General features: G+C 42.1%; 2 protein-coding genes across 2 annotated transcripts in view; one reads left to right on the forward strand and one right to left on the reverse strand.

Moving 5' to 3' along the window:
* Positions 1-10113, forward strand: part of LOC149450872 (gamma-aminobutyric acid receptor subunit rho-1-like) — a 102030-nt gene extending 91917 nt beyond the window's left edge. The window contains exon 10 of the mRNA XM_089691302.1: positions 7921-10113. Within this exon, the coding sequence (XP_089547428.1) occupies positions 7921-8208 (288 nt within the window). The 3' untranslated portion in view covers positions 8209-10113. The remainder of the gene's footprint in view (positions 1-7920) is intronic.
* Positions 10114-12451: 2338 nt separating this feature from the next.
* PM20D2 (peptidase M20 domain containing 2) overlaps positions 12452-26427 on the reverse strand; it is a 47266-nt gene continuing 33290 nt past the window's right edge. The window contains exons 5-7 of the mRNA XM_089691303.1: positions 23256-23391; positions 17925-18032; positions 12452-15775 (exon numbers count right to left, since the gene is read on the reverse strand). Coding sequence (XP_089547429.1) covers positions 15573-15775; positions 17925-18032; positions 23256-23391 — 447 coding nt within the window. The 3' untranslated portion in view covers positions 12452-15572. The remainder of the gene's footprint in view (positions 15776-17924; positions 18033-23255; positions 23392-26427) is intronic.

The raw sequence follows: 26427 nt of genomic DNA on the forward strand, positions 1-26427 counted from the left end.
GTGGAATTTCTCCGCTGACAGAATATACTGATCAGCACTGCAGCCAATTGGTCGCAAGTGCTGATCAAGCAAAAATATATTGACAGTCCCATTCAGGAGGGGTGAAACACTAGATCTACTCCTCCCGAATGGAGACAGCCATGCATGGATTGAACTTCAACCAGTCCTGCTGAACTAGCTAAATTTCGAATCATGTATGGCCATCTTTAGGTCTTTTCCCATGGAGTAAGATTTTCACATTGCAAAGGGGTTTTCTCTTAGCTTAGTTATTTAGGTGACGCTATGCTGTCTTCCATCATTAAATCATGTGCAAGCAAAAATGCAATTTTTTTTTGCATTTGACTTGCATGTGAATAGCTGTTATTTGAAAATTCAATTTTTACCATATTCACTAAGCTAAGGGAAATTCCCTCTTAAAGTGAACAGCATATTTGCATTAAACTCTTCCTGTCCACCCATAGACTATAGATGGCAAATGGGAAGCTTTGCTGATGCAGGCTAACATACCTGTACGTCAGCCCACATTGGCGGCTCCCGCGCAGCTCACAGAGCACGCACCTGGAAGCCTGACTATCAGTATATCGCCTGGACACAGCAGATCACATTACCACTGTCTAATCACAGCAATCACATAATAAACAATGCAAAGTGAAACTAAAGATTGTGAGAGCAGAGAGAAGTGATGCTGCAGTCTGTGAGTGTACATCAGCCTGTCGGGCTGCTTGTACACTCACAGACTGCAGTGCAAGCCACACCAGTGTCCCTGATCACTGCCCCAGTGTAGGGACAATAAACAATGCAGCTGGCCATGCACCTGTCCCAGTACGCAAAAAAACCCACCATACATAGCAATGTCCTGATCACCACAATACCAATGTCCTGATCACGGCCATACCCCATACCAACACCCTGACCACTGCCATTTGCCATACCACCACATGCCATACCTGATTACCACCTTACACCATATCACCGCCATACCCCATAGCAGCACCTTGATCACCACCATACCCTATACAAGCATCCTGATCACCCCATATACCACACTAGCATCCTGATTCCTTCGATTCACCATACCAGCGCCCTGATCACAGCTATACACCATACCAGCGCCCTGATCACCTCCATACCCCATACCAGCATCCTGATCACCCCATATACCATACCAGCATCCTGATCACACCATACCAGTATCCTGACCACTGCCATATCCTGTACTAGCATTCTGATCACCGCCATATCCCATACCAGCGTCCTGATCACTGCCATGCTCTGTACCAGCATCCTGATTACCCTCATACTCCATATCAGCGTCCTGATCTCCACCATACTAGCATCCTGATCACTGCCCTACCCCATACCACCGTCCTGATCACTGCCATATATCATTGTTATTATTATTATACAGGATTTATATAGCGCCAACAGTTTGCTCAGCGCTTTACAATATAACAGGAGACAATACAGCAACAATACAGTTCAATACAAGAGGGTTAGGAGGGCCCTGCTCCTTGGAGCTTACAATCTAGGAGGGAGGGGCTAGTGGTACAAAAGGTAATAACTGTGGGGGATGAACTGGTAGGAGGAATAGAAGATTCCATTATTAGCTGAGGGAAGGGTAGGCTTCCCTGAAGAGATAGGTTTTCAGAGATCGCCTAAAAGTGAGCAGAGTAGGCGATAGTCTGGTAAATTGGGGTAGAGAGTTCCAGAGGATGGGGGAAGCTCTGGAGAAGTCTTGGAGATGAGCATGAGAGGACGAGATAAGGGAGCTAGAGAGCAGGAGGTCCTGCGAGGAGTGGAGAGTACGGTTTGGGTGATATTTGGAGACAAGATTGGTGATGTAATTTGGGGCAGAGTTTTAAATGGCTTTATATGTTACTGTTAATGTTTTGAATTTTATCCGTTGGGCAATGGGAAGCAAGTGGAGGGATTGGCAGAGAGGGGTGGCAGATATGGAACGGTTAGTACGATGGATGAGTCTGGCAGCAGCATTCATGATAGACTGAAGAGGGGATAGCCTGCAATGTGGTATGCCAATGAGGAGGGAGTTACAATAGTCAAGGAGAGAGATAACCAGGGAGTGAATAAGTTGCTTAGTAGTTTCAGAGGTTAAGAATGGGCGTATCTGTTGAGGAGGTGAAGGCTACAAGATTTGGACAGCGAGTTGATTTGGGGCTGAAAGGACAGATGGGAGTCTAGGATTATACCTAGTACCCTGGTATGAGGGGAGGGACTGATGGTTGTGTTATTGATCTTGATGGAAAAGTCAGGGGAGGGGGCACAGGCTGGAGGGAATCCATGCCGATATGTCACTTAGTAGGTTGGTAATGCAAGAGGAGACTGAAGGGGTGAGGTGAGGAATAGAAAGATAGATTTGTGTGTCATCAGCATAGAGATGGTACTTAAAGCCATGGAGTTTATCAAGTGAGGAGGTGTAGATGGAGAAGAGTAGGGGTCCAAGGACAGAACCTTGAGGGACCCCTACAGAAAGAGAAAGTGGAGTGGAGGAGACAGAGTTATAGGTAACGCTGAAGGAGCGCTGCGATAGGTAGGAGGAAAACCAGGAGAGAGCAGAGTCTCAGAGGCCAAGAGAGTGGAGTTTTTTGAGGAGGAGGGGATGGTCAACAGTATCAAAAGCCGCAGAGAGGTCAAGTAGTAAGAGTACAGAGTAGTGGTCATTGATTTTAGCAGTTAGTAAATCATTAGTGAGTTTTAGTAGGGCAGTTTCAGTGGAGTGTAGTGAGTGAAAGCCAGGCTGTAAAGGGTCAAGAAGGTTGTTGTCAGTGAGGTAGGAGCTCAGGCGATTGTAGACTAAGCGTTTTTAAAAGTTTCGAGGTAAATGGGAGCAGGGAGATGGGTCTTAAGTTGTTCAGGTTGGTGGGGTCCAAGGAGGGCTTTTTAAGTATGGGAGTGATGTGTGCATGCTTTAGAGGGGTGGGGAAGGCACCATTAGAGAGGGAGAAATTGAAGATGTTAGTGAGGGAGCATAGGATAGAAGAAGAGGGTGACCGTAGTAGTTGTGAGGGGACAGGATCCAGGGGGCAGGTAGTGAGACGGGCTTCTGAGAAAACCTTAGTGACCTCTTCAGTAGTAGCGAGGTTAAAAGAGGAAAGTGTTAAGGGAGGTTTAGTATAAGGTATGCTAAGTGGGATGGATGTCTGTGCAGTGGAGATGCCCCTACGAATTGCATCAATCTTGTTTTTGAAATGATCTGCAATCTTGTAAGCAGTGAGTGAGTTACTGGGTGGAGGTGGAGAAAGTAGACAGTTAAAAGTAGAGAAGAGACGACGAGGACTGGATGACAAGCTAATGATGAGAGTGACAAAGTAGGCTTGTTTGGCAGCATGGAGGGATGAATTGTAGGTTAAGAAAGCAGATTTATAAAGGGTGAAAGCTTGCTGAGATTTGGTTTTACGCCACAATCGCTCCAGCGCACAACTATATCGCTTAAGATTTCTGGTGTCGTCAGTTTGCCACAGTTGTAATGGTCGGAGCCTGATACTTTGTGTAGTTAGAGGAGCAAGTGAATCTAATGTGGATGAAAGTGAACTGTTGTGAAAAGCAGTGGCCAGGTCAAGGCAGGACAGGGGAGAAATTCTGTCATAGAGTTGGTCAGTTGCAGAGTAGAAAAGAGAAGGGCTAAAGTTGTGAAGGTTTCTGCGGGTAATTGTTTGCTGCTTGGAGGGATATGTGTTTGAAAACGACGACACTGTGAAGGTGATGAGATCGTGATCAGAGAGAGGAAAGGGGGTGTTTGTGTGATTGTACTGTAGAGAGTGCAAACATGGGAGAATACAAGGTCTAATGTATTCCCATCAGAATGAGTGGAGGACTGTGTCCATTGTATTAAGGCAAAAGATGAGGTTAGGTTGAAGAGTTGGTATGTAGCTGGGTTGTTTACAATAATGGGGATGTTAACATCTCCAAGAATGATAGTGGGTATTTCAGAGGAGAGAACGTAGGGTAGCCAGGCAGAGAAGTCATCAAGAAAGCAAGACACCAGTCCAGGAGGCTGATAGATCACTGCAATCCTCAGAGAAATGGGAGAAAACAGCCGGATGCAGTGAGTCTCGAAAGAAGAGAAGGATAGAGAGGGAGGGTTAGGGGAGGACTTGAAAGGTGCTGAGTGGGGATAGAAGCAAACCAACTCCACCACCTTTCCGACCGCTGGGTCTGGGTGAGTGGGTCCAGAGAAGGCCTCCATAGGAAAGTGCTGCAGGAAAAGAAGAATCTGAAGCTTGAAGCCAGGTTTCTGTAACTGCTAGTAGGTTAAGGGAGTGGGAGAAAAAAAGGTCATGGACAGAGGTGAGCTTATTACAGACAGAGCGGGCATTCCAGAGTGCACATGAAAAAGGGAGGGTGGTTTTTAGGAGCACGGGGATAGAGGTTAAATTGAGCGGATTGCGGCTATTCCCGGAGGAAGGAGGGTGCCTGGTGTGGGGTGAGATAGTGGAGGACCAGGGTTTGGGGAGATATCCCCAGAGGTTAGGAGAAGGAGGAAGAGGAACGTAAGGTGGGAGCGAGATGTATATGAGTGCACATGCCTTCCAGTCCAGGTATTTGGGTCAGCAGGAGAGTGAAGTATCAGCAGGAGGTGATGAGAGCAGTAGTAGGGAGATGGTACAAGTGAGGGTGAGATGTATAAGCTTTGTGGTGGAGCAGAGGGGTAAAGAAAGGAGATTTTGGGAACACAGGATAGTAATATGAAAAGGCGGAGTAGAGGGGGCATATTAAAAGGTACATGGAGTGGGAATCAGACTTGTAGGAGATGTTTCCCAGGGTGTTTGCAGTCCATCCAGCGTGCAGTAGAGTTCTCTGTTGTATCATCCTGCTGCTTGAGTTATTCTGCTTTAGTTAAACTGCTGTATTCAACTGCAGCTTCACACTCCAGCATAAAACACACTGCTGTGTTCTACTGCTGTTTCACACTCCAGCATAAAACTCACGCAGAAAACTGCACCCCCGTCTGGAACTGTGCCCCCCGTCTGGGACCTCCCCCACCATGAGCTCGTCTAAATTTATAGGGAGTTGATCAAATGAGCAACTCTTCTCTGCCCGTTAGGAACTGATAAGGATCACATGAATTGGGGGGATGTTGCTCAAAACCAGCATTCGGCATTTTAGGGTCTCAACTGATCAATTTTCAGATAAATATCCCATAGCTGATGGACTCCATAGCTTTTACACAGACTAAATAATATACATTGTTTTGGGTTATTTTTACTCCAAAAATGTAGCAGAATACATTTTGGCCCAAATTTATGAAGAAAAAGTATTTATTTGCAAAATGTTATAACAAAAACTAAGCAAAAATTATTTTTTTTCAAAATTTTCTTTTATATAGCAAAAATAAAAAAATCCAGTGGTGATCGAATACCACCAAAAGAAAGCTCTATCTGTCTCAAAAAAAATTATTGCTTTTACAGCCTTTATGGGTGTAAAAGCAATCAGTGTAAAAAAAGAAAATAAAATCTTCATCCCCCCCCCCCACAAGTAGTATAGTGTCACCATGGTGACACTGTACTGCTAGGGTGACAGTATGTTAAAAAAAAAAATGTGAAAAATTATAATTTTTGGTTATAAACTAATTTGGTTTATTTTTTTTTTACTAAAAAGATAACTGAATACATTTTGGCAAAGATTTATGAGGAAAGATTATTTATTAGCAAACTTTATAAGAAAAACACTTTTGTTCAAATTTTTGGTCTTTTTCATTTATATAGCAAAAAATAAAAATCCCAGTAGTGAATAAATACCACCAAAATAAAGTTTGCTAAAATTCATATGGGTACAGTGTTGCATGACTGCGCAATTGTCATTCAAAGTGTGATAGTGCTGAAAGCTGAAAATTGGCCTGGACTGGAAGGTGGAGAAAGTGTCCAGACTTGAAGTGGTTAAATGAAAGCCATACGGTGTGCTAATTGGCCTTTTTTTTCAGCCAAAAACAGGTAGTACACAATTAGAGGTTAGCTCCTGCTAAACATTCAAATGTTGCATCTAAAATGACAGGGGATGCAGCCTTCCTTACAGACTCTTTTTTTTTAGCCTGGCATTCATTTTCTGCACATGGCTGCTCCATATTTCATTCCAGATTATTTCTGATATCCTCATCTTTGCAAAGGTCAAGAACTCCAGCCTGCAGAAAAGCAAGTTAATATACTCACTGGTTCACACAAAATACACTCACTGCAGTTTTGCCTATACAAACATTACATATAAGCACTTTTCTTTTTTATAGTTTTAGATAGAGTGGGTGAGGGTAAAACCCCTATCAGTCTGTATTCTGCTAAGGAGATTTCCTTTCATGTTCTGTCTTGGAGATGTAACAGGAAGTAAAAGGAAATCTTTCTCCAAATTAAGGGGAATTCCCATCTTAGACAAGGATCATCAAGGCATGTATCCTCATTGGAAGATTTCCGTTCACCTCTTGCTTTAAACTTAGAGTGTTCCATTACTTTATGTCTCCTTATGGCATGGTGGTAACCCACTATATCTAAACCTAAAAAAAGTTTTGCCTGTACATATACTGTACTTTAGGATTGAAAATAAGGTCGCCCAGTACAGGGTCATGTGAAAAGAAGATAAAGCCTCTCTAGAAGAAATGTGAACTAACTGTAAGATAAATGTCTTCACTGAATTATACACCAATCAGCCATAACAATATGACCACCCACCATAACCAGTCGAGACATGGACTTCACTAGACCTCTGAAAGTATGCTGTGGTATCTGGTACCAAGCTATCAGTAGCAGATCCTTTAAGTCCTGTAAGTTGTGAGGTGGGGGCTCCATGAATCAGATTTGTTTTCCCAGCACAACCCACAGATGCTCAATTGAATTGAGATCTGGAGAATTGGAAGGCCAAGCCAACTCCTCAAACACACTGTTGTGTTCCTCAAACCATTCTTGAAGTAATAAGACCAGGCCACCTTCTTCCATGACTTCATTGTCCAATTCTGATGCTCATGTGTCCATTGCAGGCTGTGGAAACAGGTCAGAATGGGCACCTCGATGGGTCTGCAGCTACGCAGCCTCACATGCAACAAACTGCTATGCACTGTGACACCTTTCTATCGGAACCAACATTATCTTTTTCAACACTTTGAACTATAGTAGCTCTTCTATTGGATTAGACTACATGGGCCAGCTTTTGCTCCCCACGTGCAAAATGAGCCTTGGTCACCCATGACCCTGTCACTGGTCATTGCTTTTCCTTCCTTGGACCACTCTTGGTAGGCCTTGATCATTGTAGACCAGAAATGATCCCACAAGAGCTGCAGTTTTGAAGATGCTCTGACCTAGTTGTCTAGGCATTACAATTTGACCCTTGTCAAAGGTAACTCAAATCCTTACGCTTGCCCGTTTTTTATACTTTCTTGTTATCTTTAGGAAACAACATCATTGTTCACTTTACCTATCAGTGGTCACAATGTTATGACTGACTTGTATATATATAAAAAAGAAAACTGAGGGAACATTACCAATTTTAATGTTTCTAGGATAGCATGAGCAATTCAATGATTAATTTACTTGCTTAATTTAGTTACTTTAAGCTTCAGTTACTAAAGCAATTAGATGTGGTTGGAAATGTGCACAATAAACATTTGAGCTGCTTACCAACCGGCAGAATAGGTAGAGATCCATGGATTCTAACACTAGCTTCTACCTGACACCAGGGGATATATTAACAGAGAAGCTTGCCCATGTAAAATTTGTTGCTGATTATGCAGTTTAAACAATGTATTTGTCATTCTAAATTATATTTATATATGAGAAAATGTTACATTTTCCACCAGTTTGCCTTAGGAAAAAAATGCTAAATCAATTTTTAAATTTCTTCCACTAAGTTTTAGTCTTTGGTTGGCTTGGCCCTCAAGTTTTCTTGTACTTTCAGACTGATCCGCATTTCTCTTTCTTTAAGCTTCCTTGTACATGTGGTGTTCCGCAGCCGCGGTCAATGATGGATAGCAGTTACAGTGATGGAGAGGTAAACAATTTGGGTGGTTTTGTTTCTGAAAATGGTGAAAAAGATGACCGTATTATGGTACAGCTAGCACTCAGCACAGAGAGGAACTCGAACAGAAGAAAGAGCCAGCGTGCTTATGTCAGCATGCGTATTGACACCCATGCTATTGACAAGTATTCAAGAATAATATTCCCTGCAGCATATATTCTGTTTAATCTCATCTACTGGTCAATTTTCTCCTAGAGACACCTAACTTGCCAACAGACTATAATCCAGGGTTCTGACCAGACTGTATTTTAAAAAATACTTTGAGGTTTACCAGAAGACATGTTAATTTTTATACGTTTTCATTCATTACTTCCATTGTTTTATTTTATTAAACATCTGTACTGTGACTGTACCTGATTTTTTTATGTAATTTTTCCATTTTGTTGTTTTTATAATTGATTTTTGTGTTTTTATTTTATAAAAGGTAGGGAACAAACCAAAATACAAGCGTGTATGCATTTACAGTAGGTTGTGATAGGTTGGCTTACAAACCTGCTCACTGTCAGGATCCAGCTGTTTCTGCTTCTGATAAAAAAAACTCATGTTTACCGGTTTGACTTGGATGTAAATAAATTAAAAGAAAATCTTACAGCTGAGCAACAAAAATTTGTTCTTTTGTAAATGAAATAATTATACTACTTGTGGGGTTTGTGACATCAAAATAATAAAGAGGGGACCAGACTGCAAAAACCTTTTATTTTATTGGTAAGCAATTGTCTATGTGGTGGTTTTGATTTCACCCAGCTTATTAAAGCTGAGCTCCACACAAACATTTAAATATGCAAATTGAATACATGTAACTGAGCTGCCAATGGATTTGTACTTCTCTTCATTCAATCCTGATGTTTAACCACTTATGCACAACAATCCTGGGTGGATGTCATAATGTCCTCCAGGTGCTGGCCTCCACCGGACACAGCGGAAAACCGAATGTTGTACCGGGCTGGCCCCAGTACTATGTGATTACTCTAACCAATCGCAGCGATCACATTTCAATAGTACACAATGGATGCCATTCATTGTGTACTATTGTGATCTCTTGATTGGTCACAGAAATCACATGATACAGGGTCCAATTACGGCAGACCAGTACCATGTGATAGCTGTGGCCAATCATAACTTTCACAATAGTACACAATGACACAAGTGGATGCCATACACAAAAACAAATGCTTATAAAAGTAATCAGATCATCACTGTATTAGGAAATCATAATGAAAAAAATCCTGATCACCTCCTCAAAGCACTGGTCGATATCAAGTCAGGTTCAATTACACTAATTACATTACAAAAAAATACAATTAATGATTTAAAACTTAATGCACAGCTGTACTCATTTGTTTCTTTTTTGCCTGGAGCTCAGGTTTAATTTGTAGAGAATTACAATCTATTATAACTTAAGTATGTATTATTTAATTTGATTCCTTAGTTCATAAGCACATTCCTCTGCTGTACCAATTGTCTTTGTTTTAAACCAACAAATAACACAGACAGCATATACCTTTATTACATCACTGGTTAACTGTCCAAATTGTGAACATCAGTACATTGAATGACGTTTAGCCTCACATATAGGGACAAATTGGGTAACTGACTGTACATCATTTTATATCTAATATCTGGTGATCTGATATTGATCTGCATCATAAATTACCTCTTTACAGGGCATGTCTGCTGCCCCAAGCAATGACACCTTCAAGATCATAAAGTATATACTGATATTTTCTTTGGTTGTTCAGCACTTCTGCTATAATTTCTCTATGTAGCAGATTGGTCACAGTAACTGAATAACCTTTTCAATAAGCCTCACCTAGTAGATTGGACTTGCATACACAAACATTGCTTTAATGCATGACCGCTATCAACCTCAGTATTTATATGACAATCACATATGGTAAGATTGTAAAACCGAAAACTGATCCTGTCAATTAGACACAAGGACAAGAATGGTATGCGTTGGTCAGAATATCAAGGTTTAGAGCTTTGCAAATGTGTCTCTCAGCCAAATGTGTAGGCAATTCAACGACATGTAAAGAAATGTGATTGAATTATGATTTGATTTCATAAATAAAAACTGACCATATTTGGAAAAGGTCAAAAGTTGTTGTCCTTCAATTTATTCCTGAGTCTTTATCATTACAGAGCAAAGATTACACTTAAAGGGGATGTAAACCTCAGACATGAAATATAAACAAAGCATATCCTAGTGTGTACTTGTCTCAGTTAAGGGCACTAAGTAACAATTCTCTCTGCTGGATCATTCCTCTGCTACCATCATAAATCACTTCTGACAAGTTTTCTGGACACCAAGAAAAAAAAAAGTGACAGGGGAGAGACCTCCAGCACACAGCCTATGTTTGAAAGCCTCAACTCTGTTCCTGTGTGCTTTGTGAAGGGGGGTGTCCCTTCCCTCCAATCAGCTTTAAGAGCTCTCTTCTCTGAGCTCTGCCAAGTGTAATTTTTGCTCTCCGCCCCTTTTTTTCTGACACCTTAGAAAATCTGTATAAATATTTTACATTGAACAGATATAGAGAAGAGAATACCGCAGATAAACAGGTACAACCTATGTGGGAAGATTAGTTTCATCTCATCATCTGAAGCCTGTCACTTCACTGGGTATATGTGAGGGTTTACAAGCACTTATTATCAAGTGGTGTTAATAAAATCTGGCCATGTTAAGATAATTAAAAATGCAACATGTGCATAATTTTAGCGTGGCAGCACTCTTCTTCAGAGTAAAAGGTGTAGTGATCCCAAGGATGGACCAGCTCAGGTATTATTTCATTTCTGTTGAGAACAGCAGCTTTTTTTTTTTCTTACTCAGGAATCCTATTATATACAACAAAAAATTAAAAGCTAAATTCAAGCACATATAAAAGACTACCATTTAAACCAGTGTGCAAACTGGTTGCACAGCAGGGCTCAGACTGGAAGAGGGAAGCATAGTACTCTGAGCCAATAAAGGACTAATGCATTGCGTAGTGGTAGCAACCTAACAATGCAAGCGACTGACAGAAAGAGTGAGTAGAAGAAGCTCACTGATTACCTAATCAATGTCCTGCTGCTCTTTAATGATCTAATGACTGTGGTGGGTCCTAATAAATTGTGGGTCTAAACTGCTGGCTTCAGGGGAGAGGAGGGACAGCAGACAACGGATGCCCCATAGTAAGCCTATAGTGGTGTCACTGCAGATGTTGTTTCTGCCTCCCATTCTCCCTGAAGCTGGCTGTTGGGGAGATCATGTGACTGGAACAGAGCGCCTTTAGATTACGTAATTAAACACGTTTCCTTTAGAGGCTAGTTAGTATAGGGCAGTGGTGGGCAACCTTTTTTTTCAACTGAGCCAAATCTCGCCAAAACCACGATTGAAATTTATTTTGAGAGCCACATTTTTAAAACTGAAAATACATAGGATGGTACACTGTTTTTAGTTTTAATAAGTTTTTATAGTAATTCATCCCCCATAGTAATTCATCCCCCCTATAGTAATTCATCCCCCATATAGTAATTCATCCCCCATATAGTAATTCATCCCCCATAGTAATTCATCCCCCATAGTAATTCATCCCCCCTATAGTAATTCATCCCCCATATAGTAATTCATCCCCCATAGTAATTCATCCCCCCTATAGTAATTCATCCCCCCTATAGTAATTCATCCCCCATATTAATTCATCCCTCATATAGTAATTCATCCCCCCTATAGTAATTCATCCCCCCTATAGTAATTCATCCCCCATATTAATTCATCCCTCATATAGTAGTAGTAAGTAAGTAGCAAGTAGTAAGCCAAGTCCCCCCTGTGTCAATTCACTTACCTTTGCTCCGCGCGTTCCTCTCGCCGTGTTCCCGCACCGTTCCGGTCTTCAGGGCGGACTGTGAGAGGAGCCTAGCTCCTCTCACGTTCGTCACGCTGCCCCGCCTACACACATCCTGACAGCCAATCACTGGCTATCAGGATGTGAGTGGCAGCGAGACTGGCCAATCATTGCATTTGAGCGCGCTGCCCTGGCTGTTTTTTTTTTGGATCACGCTGCAGAGTCCCTGCCGCCCGAGAGGAGGGAGGGGAGCGGGCGCCCGGCACACAAGAGCCGCATTAAAGCGTGTAAAGAGCCGCATGTGGCTCGCGAGCCGCGGCTTGCCGACCACTGGTATAGGGTTTACAAAGGGGATAGGGGCGGGTTTAAGCTTAGATAGGTTTATACCAGACGTCTACTTTAAAGCAGAACCTTACTCATTTTTGTAAGCCCCTCTGTCCTGCCTCTTCCCCCTCCCTCTTACAGATTTGTTAAAAATATATTTTAAAACATTTTTTTTCCCTACGGTCTGGGTCTGGGCTTTGGGGAATGCATGTCAGAGTATTACATTTTCTCTTTTTCAACATTTTTTATTGATTTTCAGGGAATAATATTCAAATAAAATCAATGACAGCAAAGTATCAAGTGCTAAGCTTTTTAATTGTAAAAAAAGACATTCATATTTCATTTTGACATTTCACAAATATTATAAAATGCAATAGCTGAAAACATAAGAAGAATAGAATAAATGCAGTTCTTTAGATTATATGTATGCCTGTGGATAATATAAAAGAACTTACATCTCAACAAATTAATAAAGAAATTGGAAGATTTTGATAATCAAAAGTGTAGTCTTCAATAAAAATAACAGCAGATCCAGCAGATAACCTAGTATAAAATGAATGCAAACCCCAACCTGGGTAAAACAGCAATTTAAACCTCTGGATAGGTGATAATCTACTTAATGTAATCTTTTATGTTACATACAGCTATATTTCAAAGCGAAGACAACAAATTAATTGGTGGAAAAAACTGTAAATGCCTTCATCATGTGTTCTTCTTTTAGGATGCATGAGGTAGGACCTCTTTTTACTTGATAGCATACATCAAAAGCCAGTTAGGATAAGGCAATTTGTACATTAAAGTAAACCCTTCACATATAATGGATATTAAAACTGATATATTAAATTTTTAAAAGCAAGCCTGAGGAGGTGCCTGCAAATTCCTTTAGAGCTTGTTCACACTATCTGGGGAACTCAAAACCTTTAAAACTACCCATGCTTAATTCAGGAAAGAATTTGCACCACTTTTGGTACAAGTGGCAACACATGCGATAAATTCAGGTAGTTCTTACTACTGCCACTTTAAGAACCTATTCCTTAGAGAATTACCACCAGTTCGCACCTTACGAAACTGCCAGTATCTAAGACCAGCTCAGATCTAATGTACAGAGAGATGCCAGGGCTCAGAGCTGGAAATGTCTGTGTTGGGAAGCTGTCATGAATGTGACAGCTTCCTGCACAGGGATCTATCCCCATTCAGCTGTCAGCCTGGAGATTCCCCCAGCCCATAGCTTATTGTTAGCAAAGGGGTTGGGGATACTGGTAATGCCAGTGAAGCTCACAGTGGAGGCAGATATGAAAGGGAAATAGTCCCCGTGGCCACAGCACCTGCTGGATGGACAGAGCCTAATGGAGAACTGAGACACTAACTCCCCATCAGATCTGTCTTGCTTTTGAGTGACAGTGGATGACAGCGGGCGGATTTGGAAGCCACAATGTGTCTGAATGGCAGTTATGGATCTGTCCAACGTCAGGCTCTAAAAACAAAAGCTGGACCTGATGATGAACTAGCCTATCAATTTCTTAATAAACTCTGCCTACTCCACTACAAAACTCCTTGGCCATGCTCCTGTCTGTCTGTGTGATGGGCGCAGTGGCCAGAAAGGGAGGGCACCGAGTAAGAATATTCCAGTATGGACACTCCAACCTTTGTGTCGGCCTCCGACAGACTTACTCAACTGTTTCTGACAAGTACATGAATCTTGCACAAGCCCAACGGAGTTCTAAAGAGTGTCTAAGTTACCCTTTATGACTCTCCAACTATGTGTGATAACTGGCATTTTTTCACTGGATAAACGCCAGTCACTGCATGGGCACACGGAACACAACTGTTTTCTATGTGACCAGTTCATACCACAATGCTGGTGTGATGGTGGTTCAGTTCACTGCAGGCATGTTGCATTTTTGCACAGCACACTGGATGGCACCACATGCCACTGCACAACAGCCCAACGCACTGCACAACACTATGGAGACATGAATGAAGTTTCACTTTGTGCACTTCAAATAAACTTAAGATAAAGAAATAGTGCAATGCGCTGAAACATGCATTATAATGTTTCTTCACTGCAGGCAAAAATGTACTGAACATGCAGGCAGTGTGAACAAGTCATTAATCATCTTCTAAAAAACCCTGGAGGTGCGATATGCAAATATTATATTCCAGTTCTGAAATCGTGGATCTGCCTGCCCCGTCTTCCAGCTTTTTTCATCATTTGTACCTGTCAAATAAGACAGGATTGCTTAATATATAAAGAGCTGGCAGCTAGAGCCAGACTCTCCTTATTGAAGAATCTGGCTGAGAGTGATACCACTGCTGTGCCTAAAGCTAAACTAAAACTGATAGGACTACAGGGAGGAGTGGAGTCATGAATCCAGCTATATATAAATCTAAAGATCCAAGTCATCAGAATCCCCCCAAATGAATATAAAAAAGACTTAAAAAAAAAGTAATTTAATGCCTTACAAATTTTAGCACACTGATTAGTGACAATGGTTACTGTCACAAGTTTCTTCAACTCACAGAACTATTCACAGCAAAAGTTGTTTCAAAAACATCTTGAGACCCAGTTTGCAATAGTATCACAGGAGAACACAAGTGGTGCATTTTGACTGCCCCTTCATCTGCATGCCATCGAAAGAGGCTTGTGCTACTTTTAAAAATGCACTGCACCAAATCGCAAGATACTGCGTTTTAGGTGCCATTAAAAATACACTGACAGTTCCATACAATGGTAGTGCCATCTAACGCAGTGAAGGAAAGGTGCATTGAATGCACCTTTCCCACACTGCGCTTTGGTGTGAACAGGCCCTTAAAAAGAAAAAATGTAAACATTAGAACAACTGAGAGACATTTTATATTTCTGTAAGTGGATTCCTATTTTCCAACAAATTATCAACATTAGGGGCTGACTTTGAAAGAAAAAAAAAACAATATATTTGTTGATTGAACTTCACATTGCTTTAAAGAGCAAATCTATAGCACATTCCTATGCATAATTCTAAAAAATATTCCTTTTTTATTTACACCTATCCCTGCCATGGAGTTTACGATCTACAGAAACACAGACAGTCAAGAGGAGAACATATAAATTCCACGTGGATACTGCTTCTGCTGGAAATGGAACCCAGAACCCAAGAGCAGCAAGACAATATTTCCAACCACACAGAATTGATGTGCCCAATATATTATTATTATTTCCTCTTTAACAAGTTTGTATTTAAAGCAAGCACAGATTTGCTGTGCCAGAGAAAAATGACGCATTTGGAAAATTGAGATTGTGATACTTCATGGCTGCATATAGGCTTCTCTTCACATTTCAATCTTATTCTTTTTCAGTGCTTCCTATAGAGATTTTTGTCTGTACAGGTCTGTATGAACTAGTCTCAGCACCTAACCCAGCTTCTCTGAAACAAATGTTCAGCACGAGGCGCAAGCTGCTCCACCACTAGACTCTCTGGACTTGTCAGGTGAAACAGAATTGCTCTTTTCCTCAGTTTGTTTCACTCTTTTCCACTCTTCCCGAACACTCTCCAGCAAGTCTGGCTTGAAGATGACATCTAAGGCTGTCATGGCTAATGATTTGGCTGTTCGAAGGGTATAAAACTGAGCTTCTTTTGAGCCTATAAAAAAAATACGGAGGTTATTAAAGGATTACATAACAGTAGGAAAGATCTATGGTATAATTTTAGGAAAAAGCAGGTGAGGTATACTCACTTCTCTGCTGAATTCATTATATGAACAAATTTATACTTTGGGGCAGATAAAAGTTAGTCCACCCAAAAGGACTGGTGGACTACGGTGACCTAGTACACTAAAGTGGGACACATATTATGAGAAAATGGGACGAAGGATAACCCAATTTTCCACATAGTTGCATTTCCGTGATGTCCTGTAACCGACAATAGTATTAACTTGTACAAAAATCCTCAAAAGACAATGGTAAACGTTCTTTATTGTGTAGGATTTCTACGTTTGTTGCCACCTTCTTCCGGGTTGTTCTTTGCTTCTAATCATGTGTGGGTTTTTTTTATTCTGTTATTTCTGCATGATTACTGTACGCATTGAGCGAAAATTGAACACTGTGTTCACATACAATAAAAATTTCCTAGTTTGCACCTTCGGTTTTTGTCATCTGAATAGTCGGAATAAGCTGTAGAAAGCAGTACTATCAGAAAATGGATCGATTGTGCCTTGTACTGAATTTTTCTTCCAATTCTCTTATAGTGTGTATCAAGCTTAATTCAACCCCTGGGTTCTTAGTCCAACCCATGAGTTCTCCCTGCCATATTTAAAAAATTTGTTCCTGTCTACTTGGGAGTTTTGTAACTAAAATGGAAATAGAATTGACACTGCACTTTTAATGTCATTTCTTCCAGTATGATTACTCATGCAGGCTGGCAGCCCAACTGCTGATAAGGCCCCTTACAGTGACACCCCCCCCCACACCCCATCTGGAAATGCATAGGTTAAATTGTAACTCCATGAAAATGGAAAAAAAAAAACTTGCTCTTTTAGTGCCCCCCACCACCTACACACACACTACAAGGGTTAATTGTCTGTCTAGAGGCAGAAGGTTAAGGAGAAAATACCTTTTTCAACCATTCCATGTTTCAGTCCACCACATCCCCTCTGTGAGCTTAAACCAGCTCATGTCACACTCCAGGCTCCAAAATGTACAATACAGGGTTAAGGTTCCTGTATTTTCCTTGATAATGCTTCCTTTGCATTAAAAAATGCCCCAAATCTCCTCTGTCTTATAGCCCCGCTAAACAATCAATTGTTATGATTTGTATGCTTTTCAAACAGCCAATGAATTTGAAGGCACTATTCTGTGTATTTATAGCAATGTTCACCAGTCAGTACATACGGGCCCTTTATAATCCAAACATGAAGTTATCATACTTTAAGAAAGCTGGAGATCACAGAAATGCTTTACAGGGCTAAATCTGGTCTGTGGGCTGTCAGTTGAAAACTCTTGGTACCTGATTTACTAAATGTGGGATGAAGGGATATGAAAAGTGATCTCAATTTAGGCCCCATTCACACCTGAGTGTGCTGGAATTGCGGGCAGAATTTGCTCGATTCTGCCTGCGAATCCAAAATCGTAGCAAAATGTGCAATGCGCTCACGGTGCCATTATTTCTTAATGGCACCCTAAACGTGGTGCGATTTTGCCGCAATTGTCATACGACAGGCTCAGTGCCAAATTGTGTTACATGAGCTTCTTTTGTGTATTTCTGGAGTGGAGGGAGGCTCATTCAAAATGAATGATGCCATTCCAAAAACGAGGCCACAAAAAAGCATCGCACAATTGTGAACAGGGCCTAAAATCAGAAGAACAAGCTTATTTTTTTCAAGTTTGCCTCCAATTGATTAGATTTTTATAATGCACATAGATGCACTTCATTTCATTCTGGTAATAAATCATGTGCTTTACAAGATCATTGCTGGAGACTTACAACACAGCCATTTATTTGAATGTTATTCAAGCAGAAAATTTGGAACTGGTTGCCTCAAGCCTTTAGACAATTTTTGTATAGCTGGCAGATTTTTTTGTGATTTTCTCCTGTAGCTGTGACAAAGAGGTTTGCATCTGGATTACACTACCCTATGAAATACAAATAACATCCTTACAAAACACTTACAATAAAGAGATTGGCTTTTAACATATGGAGCTTTGATTTTTAAAATGGTTGTAAAGGCCCACTGTCAAGAAAGTATAATGTATGTAAAAGAAAAACTATTCACCTATCCGTTTCATATACATACCAACAGCCTTTGTGTACTCTTCAGTGTGATTGAGAGCATCCGAGCCAATAAAAAAATAAGGATGAATTCCAGGGACTTCAAAAGTAACATTTCCAAAATCTGTAGAGCCTGTAAACAAACAACAAATTGAAATTGCTCTACTCTTTTTTTATTCTTTCCTTTTTTAAGAAGTTGGTAAATTACTTAGAAAGGCCATTATTTTTTTAAAAGTTCACCTGAAGAGTTCACTGGTATTATTAACCACTTCCCGTCCGGCCCATGTACGCAAACGGCAGGAGCAGTGACAAAGCGGGTCGCTGTTTATAAACAGCCCCCGCATTCAGTGCCTGTGCACGCACGGCACCCCGAACCGGTGCCCACTGTGTCCTCCAGACACAGCAAAACACTGATCACTGTACGGGACCTCTGTGTGAGGTCCCGATTCATGTGATCACCGATTGGCCAATCAGGAACTGACATCTTGTTTACTACTATTCATGTGATCACTGACATCATTGCTTACTATGTGTGAAATCTGTGAATGATCAGATGATCAGAGGTGACATGGTACAGGGCTATTCACAACAGCCTTGTACCATGTGACAAGCTTTGAACAATCACAGCTCACACAGTATTTCTCAATGGCTGCAAGAATTCAGCCAGAGAGAAGGAGAAATGATTGCTTTTAAAGCCTTTATGGGTGTAAAAGCAATACGTGTAAAAAAAGAAAAAAAAAATACTTCATCACCCTCCACAAGTAGTACAGTGTCACTATGGTGATACTGAACTGCTAGGTTGAAGGTATGTTAAAAAAAAAAAAACAGAAGTAATAATATAAAAAATAAAATTGTAAGCTATAATTTTTGGTTATAAAACTAAATTGGGTTATTTTTTTTTACTAAAAAGATACTGAATAAGTTTTGGCTAAGATTTATGAAGAAAGATTATTTATTTGCAAAATTTTTATAAGAAAACACTTTTGTTTGGACTTTTTCATTTATATAGCAAAAAAATAAAAATCCCAGTGGTGAATAAATACCACCAAAATAAAGTTTTATCTGTCTCAAACAAATGCTAAAACATTCATATGGGTACACTGTTGCATGACCGCGCAATTGTCATTCAAACTGTGACAGCGCTGAAAGCTGAAAATTGGCGTGGACAGGAAGGGAGTGAAAGTGTCTGGACTTGAAGTGGTTAATCAAAGAAATCCTCAAATCTATATGGAAGGTTAACCCCTTCAAGATAGAGGGTAAAACAAATCTTAATGCTTGGACACATGGAGCAGCGGGTGACCCAGCTTCAACAGATGGACTTCCCTGGCAGAAGCAACAGGTATTTGTACTTTGCAGGGGAACTACGAGAAAATTGCAGGTGCAGATGCACTTATAATTAAAATAATATTACACCCTCAGCTTTTTTAGCTTAAAATCTAGAATGGAATAAAATAAATATTTCTATGAAAACTATTTGTTAAATTTCCTATGAACCTCTTGCAGTTTACAAAGTTCAATGCTGCTGGCTCTTGCTTTGTCACTATTGCTTCTCTGAACTTCCAGTCTTCAAAAGAAAGAATTAATAATGGACAGTGCAGTCTCCAGTCAGTGTTTTAGCTTGGATAAGGGTTGGGGAGAAAGGAGGAGCAGGGAATGCCATGCCATCCTAGACTAAGGGGCTGTGTTTTTCCAGTGTAGAGAGAGAGAACTCTAGTTCCTGCATACAAGGGTGACTCCAGAGAACTATGCAACAGAAAGAAGCCACGCTAAAATAGGAGACCTGGGGCAGCAGTCACGGCACTAGCTTAAACTGAAACTTAGGCGCCACTTAACCTCCTCCTTTGCACTTGCACAGTGCATACAATCCACCACCCATTCCAACGGTAATATCCTTGATCTCGTCTTCTCCAACCGCTGCGCTCCCCACAACCTCACTAACACCCCCTTCCCTCTCTCTGACCACAACCTGATTACCTTCTCTATCTCCTCGTCCTCCAACGCCTACCCCTCCAAATGTCACACTACTACCAGCCGTAACCTCCGCAACCTTAACCCTGCCCCTCTCCACTCTGCAGCTGATCAACTCCACGACAGCATCCTCCCCCTGTCCTGCCCCGACTTGGCTATGACTGCCTACAACAACGCGCTGTCAACAGCCCTTAACTCACTAGCGCCTTTAACCACACGCAACATCAGACCCCGACCGCTCCAGCCCTGGCAGACTGATCACACCAAAACCCTCAAACAACACAGTCGTGCCATGGAGCGACTATGGCGCAAAACCAAATCCCAACAAGCCTTCACCTGCTACAAATCTGCCTTCCACACCTACACCTCCTCCCTCCACGCAGCCAAACAAGCCTACTTCCTGACCCTCATCAAGGCCCTCTCCTCCAATCCTCGCCGACTCTTCTCCACCTTCAACTCTCTACTCTCGCCACCCCCACCTCCCTCACTGCCCTTGAGATTGCCAATCACTTCAAAAACAAGATTGACACAATTCGCAAGGACATCGCCGCAACTCACACGCCCTCTCAACCCGTCCCCTCTCACACAGCTACCTCCACATCCCCCCTCTCCCTCGACATAACCTGCAGGGACTTCGTCGCTGCTCAAACTCTCTCCAACCCCGTTCCCCCTCACTCAACTACCCCCTCAACACCCCTCTCCCACGGCCCCACCACTGCTCTGACCCCCACTTCCACCCCACCCTACATTCCTCATACCGAAGCCCCCCCAACACTCCGCATCTTTAACCTTACTACCATCGAGGAAGTCTCCAAGATCCTCTCTGATGCCCGCCTCACCACCTGCCCCCTCGACCCTATCCCCTCACAACTCCTACGACCTCCCTCCCCCTCCATCCTACGCTCCCTCACCCACATCTTTAACCTCTCCCTCTCCTCCGGCACTTTCCCCTCCCCTCTGAAACATGCACACATCACCCCCATACTTAAAAAGCCCTCCCTGGACCCCAATGACCCGAACAACCTCAGACCCATATCCCTGCTTCCATTTACATCTAAACTCCTTGAGCGCCTAGTCTACACCCGCCTAAGCTCTCACCTCAACGACAATAACCTCCTCGATCCCCTACAGTCCGGCTTCCATCCCCTACACTCCACCGAAACTGCCTTACTCAAACTCTCCAACGACCTGCTAACCGCCAAAGCTAATGGCCACTATTCAGTGCTCCTACTCCTTGACCTCTCTGCGGCCTTCGACACAGTCGACCACCCTCTCCTCCTCAAAAAACTACACTCCCTCGGCCTCAGAGATTCTGCTCTCTCCTGGCTCTCATCCTACCTGTCACAACGCTCTGTCAGCGTTACCTATAATGCTACCACCTCCCCCTCACTCCCCCTCTCTGTTGGGGTCCCTCAAGGCTCTGTCCTCGGGCCCCTTCTCTTCTCCATCTACACCTCCTCCCTTGGCCAACTCATACACTCTCACGGCTTCAACTACCACTTCTATGCCGACGACACACAAATCTATCTCTCAACCCCCCACCTCACCCCCTCGGTCTCCGTCCGAATCACACACCTACTGAGCGACATATCAGACTGGATGTCGCTCCACTTCCTTAAACTGAACCTCTCCAAAACCGAGTTTCTTGCCTTCCCCCCATCCCGGACACCACCCTCCATTGACTTCTCCGTCACATCCAACAACGCCACCATCAAACCCGCCCTGCAGGCCAGAGTACTTGGTGTCATTCTGGACTCCAACCTATCCTTCCAGCCCCAAGTCCAATATTTAACAAACTCGTGCAGACTCCGCCTCCGCAACATCTCCAAAATCCGCACGTTCCTAACCCCAAAAACCACTAAACAGCTCATCCACTCCCTCATCATATCACGACTCAACTACTGCAACTCCCTCCTCACTGGCCTGCCTCGCCGCTGGCTATCCCCGCTTCAGTCGATCCTGAATACGGCTGCCAGACTCATTCACCTTTCCAACCGCTCCATCTCCGCCACCCCCCTCTGCCAATCCCTCCACTGGCTTCCAATTGCGCAACGGATCAAATTTAAAATCCTAACACTGACGTACAAAGCTGTCCACCATACTGCCCCGTACTACATCACTGACCTAATATCCAAGTACCGCCCAGCACGCAAACTCCGCTCCTCACAAGACCTCCTTCTCTCTAGTTCCCTGGTCTCCTCCTCCCATGCCCGCCTCCAGGACTTCTCCAGGGTGTCGCCCATCCTCTGGAACTCCCTGCCCGAACCCATCAGATTATCACCTACTCTCCTCTCCTTTAGGCGCACCCTGAAAACCCACCTCTTCAGGGAAGCCTACCCCACCCCCTGCTAACCTGCCAACCTCCTCCACTCTTCCTACCACTCCATCCCCCACAGCTATCTCCTCCTGTACCACTATTCCCTCCCTCCTAGATTGTAAGCTCGAAAGAGCAGGGCCCTCGATCCCCTCATGTTTTGCATTGTATTGGTATTGTTCTGTCACATGTTCTGTCCCCCTTTGTAATGTACAGTGCTGAGCGAACCATTGGCGCTTTATAAATACTGTATAATAATAATAATAATAGATCTAAAAGATAAAGAAGCTGCATATAGTATTAAATCAGCTACTGAAAATACTTAAAACTGAGTATTTAATATCACTAATTGCTGTATCGCATATTTTCTATTGGAAGGCCAGTTTTATTTTAACTGTATTTGCATGGGTATCCTTCAGCTGCTTGCATTATTTAAAAGCAAACAGCTGTATGACTTCAGAAGGCATATTAGATAATAAGCCCCACTATGGTCCAGTGCCTTATGTATACTATGGAATACAGTAGGTCTTTCACATATAAAGCAGTTTATAAAATGAATAAAACCAAGCCCAACAGCAGCCATTTTTAAAATATCACACTTCAGAAATATGCAGTATATGAATAAATGTTTCTGCCAAGTTTGTTTGCTGTCTGTGTCACATTGAACAGATATAACGTCACTCCCTGAAATAGCAGGAGAAAAAAATGAGGGCAGCAGTTGTCAATATTGTCAATAGGACAGAAAGCCAGAGATAATAATAACACCATGACAGAGGTTCTGTTCCTTCCCCATTTTACTGGAAACAGTATTTTGCTGCAGTCTGTGTACCACTGTGGAGACTTCATATTACTTTCTACCCCAACAAAATGTGCCAGAAAATCCCCCTTATGGCCATGTGGACCACAGTAAAACCTGTTTTTCCTTTCTCCATTCTGTCTAAAAAAAAAAAAAAAAGAAAAAAAAAAGGCTTTAGCTTGAGCTAGGCTTTATTCAAGAATTAACACTCGCATTCAAATACTACATAACTTATTTTACTTAATAAGAATATAAAAAAGCATGTACATATGTATTACCTGATAACGCATTTAATACTAGGTCATCTGTTGTAAATTGCATTCCCAATTTTTTGCCATTCTCCATATAAGCTTTTGCCAGAGTCTTATTTGGAAGCACGTTGTAATAATCATTACCATATGGGCATAGCTCCACCTATAATGAAAAAACACCAATATGAAGCTGGTCATCGATTTAAGTAGGGGTGAGATGTGTAGGCTTGATTTTACGAATTAATTTTTTCACTGCATAAAATACGCATTTGAAACTTACAATGAAATCTCTTTTTTGAAATTCATTGAGGGACACAGTAATTCAAGAATCCTAAAATAGGGATTATACTGTCACCTACAGGAGTGACACTGGCAAACATAAAAAAATTGAAGCCAGACCCTCTATGACCTTTATAGAAAAGCAGTAACCAGTAGCAATAACACAACAGAGCTGGCCCTGTGCCCCTCAATGGACTTCAAGAAAAAAGATTTTACAGTAAGTACAAATATCTTATTTATTTTATCAGCCATTTAGAGCCAAAAGAATTCTGAAATTCTTAAACATTTAGGATGTCCAAATAAGCATGGGTAACAACCACAGAGATGTCCAAAAAATATAGGTATCAATATGTGAGGGGTCTTCAAAAAGTTTCCGCACTTTTATATTTTCGTTGGAAACGGTGAGCACTTGCTCTTGTCTGAGAGCATTACTTTCTTAAAGGGGAGAAAAAAGTGCTCAAGTGCTGAATTCTCATTCTTCAAGCACTTGGTCGTGTCTGAGAGCATTATGTGACTAGTCTGTCTGGAAAACCGGCTGACCCTGCAGTTTAGTATAAAAGTTGCCATTAAATTCTTAATAAATAGAGTTAAAAAAAGTGCAGAAACTTTTTGATGAGACCTCGTACAATACTACCTGAGGGATCCAACGCCTGACTCAAGGCTAGGTGAACAAAGGTCCAAGCAAATTGCCAAGACTGAGGGGAGGACATGGAGGATCAACCTTGTGCTCCAGACCAGGACTGATAAGCACTGCTAAAGGGGAAAATGATACCTAAAGTTTCAATCAGCAAAAGTGAAGGACCAACTCTCCATCGAAAAACACAAACAGGAGACCAGGCCACCAACTAATGTGATCAACAAGAAATGTTCAATAGGCCAAGTCCCAGAAGGCCAAGTCCCAGGAGGCCAAGTCAAAGCTTAATTGAACAAGCTGATTTTCTACCATTCACAGATGCACCAGATTTTACACTCTACATGCTTAGTAAATGAACCCCAATATGTCAAGAACTATTCAGTGAACTGTAGAAAAAGGCTTATGACTATTGTGAGTCAGAAGTCACTTTGGGTGAGGGGCCCTTGGAACCCAGCTCATTTTGGAGAGGTGGGGAGACCCTGTCTCAGTTCCTCATATCCCTCTTACAGTTGCAGGAAAAAGTATGTGAACCCCTTGGGATTACGTGCAGTTTTGCATGAATTGGACATAAAATGTGCTCTGAATGTCATCTAAGTCACAACAATAGAAGAACACAGTCTGCTGAACATAATACTACACAAACATTAGATGTTGCCATGGTTTAATTGCACATAACATGTAAACATTCACAGTGCAGGGAGGAAAAAGTATGTGAACCTCTGGACTTAATAACTGGTTGACCCTCCTTTGGCAGCAATAACCTCAACCAAACGTTTCCTGTAGTTGCAGATCAGACCTGCACAATGATCTGGAGTAATTTTGGACCACTCCTCTTCACAAAACTGTTTCAGTGTAGCAATATTCTTGGGATGTCTGGTGTGAATCACTCTCTTAAGGTCATGCCACAGCATTTCAATCGGGTTGAGGTCAGGACTCTGACTGGGCCACTCCAGAAGGCGTATTCTGTGCTGTTGCAGCCATTGTTTTGTTGAATTACTTGTATGCTTTGGGTCATTGTCCTGTTGCATCACCCATCCTCTGCGGAGCTTCAGTTGGCGGACAGATGGTCGTACGTTTTCCTGCAAAATGTCTTGATAAACTCTGGAATTTATTTTCCCATCAATGACAACAATCCGTCCAGGCCCTGAGGCAGCAAAGCAGCCCCAAACCATGATGCTCCCTCCGCCATGTTTTACAGTGGGGATGAGGTTTTGATGTTGGTGTGCTGTGCCTTTTTTTCTCCACACATAGTGTTGTGTGTTCTTCCCAAACAACGCAATCTTGGTTTCATCTGTTCACAGTATATTTTGCCAGTAGTGCTGTGGAATATCCAGGTGCTCTTTTGCAAACTTCAAATGTGCTGCAATATTCTTTTTGGACAGCAATGGCTTCCTCCGCGGTGTCCTCCCATGTACTCCATTCTTGTTTAATGTTTTCCTTATTGTAGATGTGTCAACAAAAATGTTAGCATGTGCCAGAGATTTCTGTAGGTCTTTAGCTGACACTCTGGGATTCTTCTTTACCTCATGCAGCATTCTGCGCTGTGCTCTTGCAGTCATTTTTACAGGACGACCATGCCTAGGGAGAGTAGCAACAGTGCTAAACTTTCTCCATTTGTAGACAGTCTGTCTTACTGTGGACACATTAACATCAAGGCTTTTGGAGATACTTTTGTAACCCTTTCCAGCTTCATGCAAGTCAACAATTCTTGATCGTAGGTCTTCTGAGAGCTCTTTTCTGCGAGGCATGGTTCACATCAGACAGTGCTTCTTGAAACCAGTAAACCCAAAACAGGTGTGTGTTTTTTAAGGGCAGGACAGCTGTCAGCAACACATCCAATATCATCACACTGATTGGAGTCAAGGTTGGCTCACTCCTGGCTCCAATTAGCTCTGGGAGAAGTCATTAAGCTAGGGCCTCACATACTTTTTCCTCCCTGCACTGTGAATTTTTACATGTTATGTGCAATTAAACCATGGCAACATCTAATGTTTGTGTAGTATTATGTTCAGCAGACTGTGTTCTTCTATTGTTGTGACTTAGATGACGTTCAGAGCACATTTTATGCCCAATTCATGCAAAACTCCACGTAATCTCAAGGGGTTCACATACTTTTTCTTGCAACTGTAGTTCCCCACCAAAGTAGGAATCAGAGATCCCAGGATGCTGGAACACAAACAAACCTTGGGAAAGATGCACGACAGCATACGGCAATACCAAAAGGGTGAAGAGGGTCAGCTGACAGAGATGCCTGAAACAAGGGTGTAAATTGGAGGATACAGGAGG

This window comes from Staurois parvus, unplaced genomic scaffold, assembly GCF_062004578.1.
Source record: "Staurois parvus isolate SC_StPar_1 unplaced genomic scaffold, SC_StPar_1.0 ptg000561l, whole genome shotgun sequence".
Lineage (NCBI taxonomy): Eukaryota > Metazoa > Chordata > Amphibia > Anura > Ranidae > Staurois > Staurois parvus.